The sequence below is a fragment of the Lipotes vexillifer genome, unplaced genomic scaffold (assembly GCF_000442215.2).
Source record: "Lipotes vexillifer unplaced genomic scaffold, Lipotes_vexillifer_v1.1 scaffold172, whole genome shotgun sequence".
Lineage (NCBI taxonomy): Eukaryota > Metazoa > Chordata > Mammalia > Artiodactyla > Lipotidae > Lipotes > Lipotes vexillifer.
In genome coordinates this window covers 2361381-2365336 of record NW_006776799.1, presented here as the reverse complement: position 1 = coordinate 2365336, position 3956 = coordinate 2361381, and the positions used below count along the sequence as shown (strand labels likewise).

Sequence of the window (3956 nt, the reverse complement as noted above, 5' to 3'; positions counted from 1 at the left end):
AGATTTTTTTTTTTTTTTTTTTTTAAAAGATTCCTCGTGTTCTCCAGCTGGCAGTGGTATCCCACATGTTTTCCTCTCTGCACTCTGCAGCTTTTGAGAGTTTCAGATGATGGGTGCTTGTGGATCCTGGCCATGAAAGGGTTAGACGAGATTGATGAGATTTATAGCAGGAAATGATTGGCTGCTTCTTAGAGGTTTAGGGCAATTCACTGGGGCCTTGCCTGGAATATTCTTTACTATGTGAACCCCAGTGGGCCTGACAACATCGACAGTCTCAAGCAATGGAGGTCATCTACCTGGTAGGCTAGGTGCCAACATTTATCCTCCGCAGAGTGCAGGAGGAGGAGTCTGTCTTGGGTCGTTTTGTGAGCACGCCACATTTCTAGCTTTAGAAAAGTTAAATGAAAGTCTGGGATTTCATTTATTTTGTCTTTGGATGAGTTAGTGATAGTGGTAGGTTCCTCTCCCCATCAACCTGTTATTTTCAAAGTATTTTCACTCATTATTTTGATGCCAGCACCTTTCTAAGTACTGCATATTTATATCCATGTAAATAAAACAGTGCCTTTCTAACGGATGCATCTGTCAAAATGAAGTTACTATGGTTAACAGATATAGATGGAAATCATCCATCTATACGGAGATAGCGTTGGATGCACCCCATGTAATCTGCAGAATAGATGTTTTACTTTCTTAAAGATGCATATTTCTATGTAAAGCTGTTTTCAGTTAAACTTTGAAGGAGATTCCAAATTATCTCATTGTATTAGAATTGTGCTACATTGACAGCAACTAAAATTCAGTGGGTTGATAGCTGGGATTGGTCATTATTTTCATTGTTCACCGATCTTAATTATCATGACTTTTGAAAAAACAAATGTTACTGAATGTATTTATTCATTCAACAGGTATTTATTAAGCACCAGCTATATGCCACCCTCATGTGACAGCTCTGTGTGACATAAAATTGCTATTTTATTTATGTAGACAGAGAATGGAAATACTCTGAAATGTTCTGGCATCAAAAACACTGTAAGAATAATAGGTCAAAAGAACACTCATAATACAACAACTAACTGGCCTGAAGTATGAATTTAGAAAAGATGGGCAAAAAAGGGGAGAAAGTATCAAATCACCTGTAGTACAACCACCTAGTTGTAGCCACTGTAAACATTTGGATATCTCTATGAGATAGCCAAAATGTTAGTGTTATTATTATATGCATATACATACCAAAATAACTTTTTAAAAAATAGCATATTCACACACAGTCTTTAACATTGGTTCTAAAAGATTATCATGAAACATTTCAAACAGGTAGAATACCTGTCTACTCACCATATTCTTTTTAGCCTGTTTTTGCTTTATAATACCTTATGAATACTTTTTCTGAGCATCAAATATCTTTTACAATATTGCTTTTTAATGACATACAGTTTTGTTTTAAAGCTATAGCATTATTTTTAACCAGTCCTCCATTATTGGACATTTAGGTATTCTCAGAGCTTTTGCTCTTAAAACAGTACTGCTTTTTAATATTCTTGTAGCTTGATCCTTGTTTATATATATGATTATTTTCTAGCCTAACTTTTTATAAGTAGAATTGCAGGGTCAAAGTTCAGGTACATTTTAAGGGTTTGGATGCGTATTGCCAAGTTTCCCTTCAGTTTATGCTTGATTAAATGGCAGATTTGAGAAGCTCTGTTTTTTTATCATCTCTTACCAGGTTGGATATTGCCATTAAACAAACAAACAAAAAACCCCCAAACCTACCAATTTGACAATTTGATTGATGAAGAATGATGTCTCATTAATGTTTTTAAATTTGTATCTATTTGATCACGAATGAGAATTGAACATTTGAAAATGGGTTCATATTCATAACATTTGGGGGGGGGCACATAACAGCTTTCATTATATTCAAACTTGATTTTTAAAATTAATAGCAATAATGACTTTTTATTAATAAGAACTTAACAAAATCTAATCATACCTTCCTCTTTGACATTTTAGTTGTGTCATGAGTTTAGAACCCAGTTGTAACTTTTAAAAAATAGTATGTGCTCATTTTTGTTCTGTCTTCCTTTCTGTCTCGTTTTCTCACTCTGCAATTCCTGTGCGTGCAAAGAAGAAGGCCTCAGTGGATTCATCTCGACCAATTCTCCTACAAATTGCAGAGTCAGCCTACAGGTTTGGTCTGGGTTCTGTTGCTGGAGGTGAGTCATGGATGAGTGCAAATTTTTCATTTTTCTTATTCCTCTTTTTCCTCTTTTTTTCCACCTTGAAATACTGAAGGACAAAGCCTCCTCTGGTCTTTCCCTGAGCTAGTTACCAGTCTGTATCTGTGTGATAGGATAATAGCAAAGGGAACTTTTTCCTCATACCTACATCTGATCAGGGACTTAGAAGTGACTTTTTTCTCTTATTTATCTGCAGACAGGCTTTCTAGAGACAGGTTAATAATGAGGTTAGGCTGTAGTGATGTGCTTTTTTTAAATTTGAACTGTCTGTGGTATCCTTTTATTGGGAGAGACTTGAATGAAAATCCACAGTTATTTATTAAGGGCGTAGAGAGTTTTAAAACTTGTATATACAAAATTTGTTTTTTTCTTCCATCCACATATTCTCTTTGATGTTAACCAACTCCCCCTTTCCTCTGACCTTAATTTCTTCTGAAATGTTGTTATTCCTTGATTTTAGCTGTTGGAGCCACTGCTGTGTACCCTATCGATCTGGTAAAAACTCGAATGCAGAACCAGCGATCCACTGGCTCTTTTGTGGGAGAACTTATGTATAAAAACAGCTTGGACTGTTTTAAGAAAGTGCTACGCTATGAAGGCTTCTTTGGACTCTATAGAGGTTAGTGCCATGTGCTAAATTCATGAAAGGGGAAATAGTAGTCAGAGGTTTGGTTTTTCCATCTGAATGCCTGAAATGTATTAGAGAGACTGTGTTAAAATGGAAATACAGCAGATTCTCAATTATCCATGCTAATGGGCGTAGGCTGGAGGCATCTAGGGCATGGCTAATCAAAACAGCCCATAATCTGAAAGCCATTTATATTGCTCTGCCATATGTTTTATTTCTTAAAAGTAATTATTTTCATAACCATCTCTAGTGAGTTTTTAAAAGGCTTGTATTGTTTGTGTTCTTGAACTAACTCTACTCACCACCTAACAGGGAAAGGCGGCTGGGGGGACAGGACAGAGCCTACTTGGGACTAATGATTCTCCTTGAATATTCCACAAAAATGTCTATCAGGCGGGTACCCAGGGGTTCAGTGCAGCGCTCGTTCCTTGACTGTCTCTTTCTGAGTTAAGGGTGCCCCTTTCCCTTCCTCTGACTCTGAACCCAATGGAGTTGATTCACATACCCCTCTAGCCAGGCAGTCCTTCTCTATCCAGCTGCTTCTGTAATCATCTAAGGCTCATTAATCAACAAGAACAGTAGCAAGAAATATGTCATCACAAATGGAAAGGGTCCCGTAGACCCTGACTGCTTGACCACCGGCACTGGCCTAAAGGACGTGACTTAACTTCCCAGCCACTCCCTCTGTGATTGCCTTCTACAGAGAGAAGAGAAGTAACTGTATTTGCATCAGCTAAAATCCAGTATCGTGAGGCAGTTCCAGCTAAGCCACTTTGCCATTTGGCGACTGAAAAGCTGACGGGGTCTTCCCTCCCTTCCCCTACCAGGAGATAGTATGTAGTACTCTGCCGAGACAGACCTTGAAGCCGTGTAAGCCTGTGCCTCTAGGCCTCTTCTGCCATCTGCTGATTCTAGTCTTCCTCTTAAGCACCCAAGTTAAAAATGAAACAACAACAAAGACCCCTCTTGAAATCTCTCACCTTAGAAATGAGGAGGTTTCAAACCCCAGAGAAGTTCCATTTTGCAGGTTCTTTTGTGTAGGGAGATAACCTCCATCAAAGGCCTTTTGATCTTTCCTGCCCTCTTTC

At 38.1% G+C, this 3956-nt stretch overlaps 1 protein-coding gene across 3 annotated transcripts in view; it reads left to right on the top strand.

Moving 5' to 3' along the window:
* SLC25A13 (solute carrier family 25 member 13) overlaps positions 1 to 3956 on the top strand; it is a 205760-nt gene that overhangs the window by 134131 nt on the left and 67673 nt on the right. For 2 of the 3 annotated variants that reach the window (XM_007450664.1, XM_007450666.1), the window contains 2 exons: positions 2129 to 2216; positions 2701 to 2859. In XM_007450664.1, the coding sequence (XP_007450726.1) occupies positions 2129 to 2216; positions 2701 to 2859 (247 nt within the window). The remainder of the gene's footprint in view (positions 1 to 2128; positions 2217 to 2700; positions 2860 to 3956) is intronic. The other variant, XM_007450665.1, reaches the window with a different exon arrangement.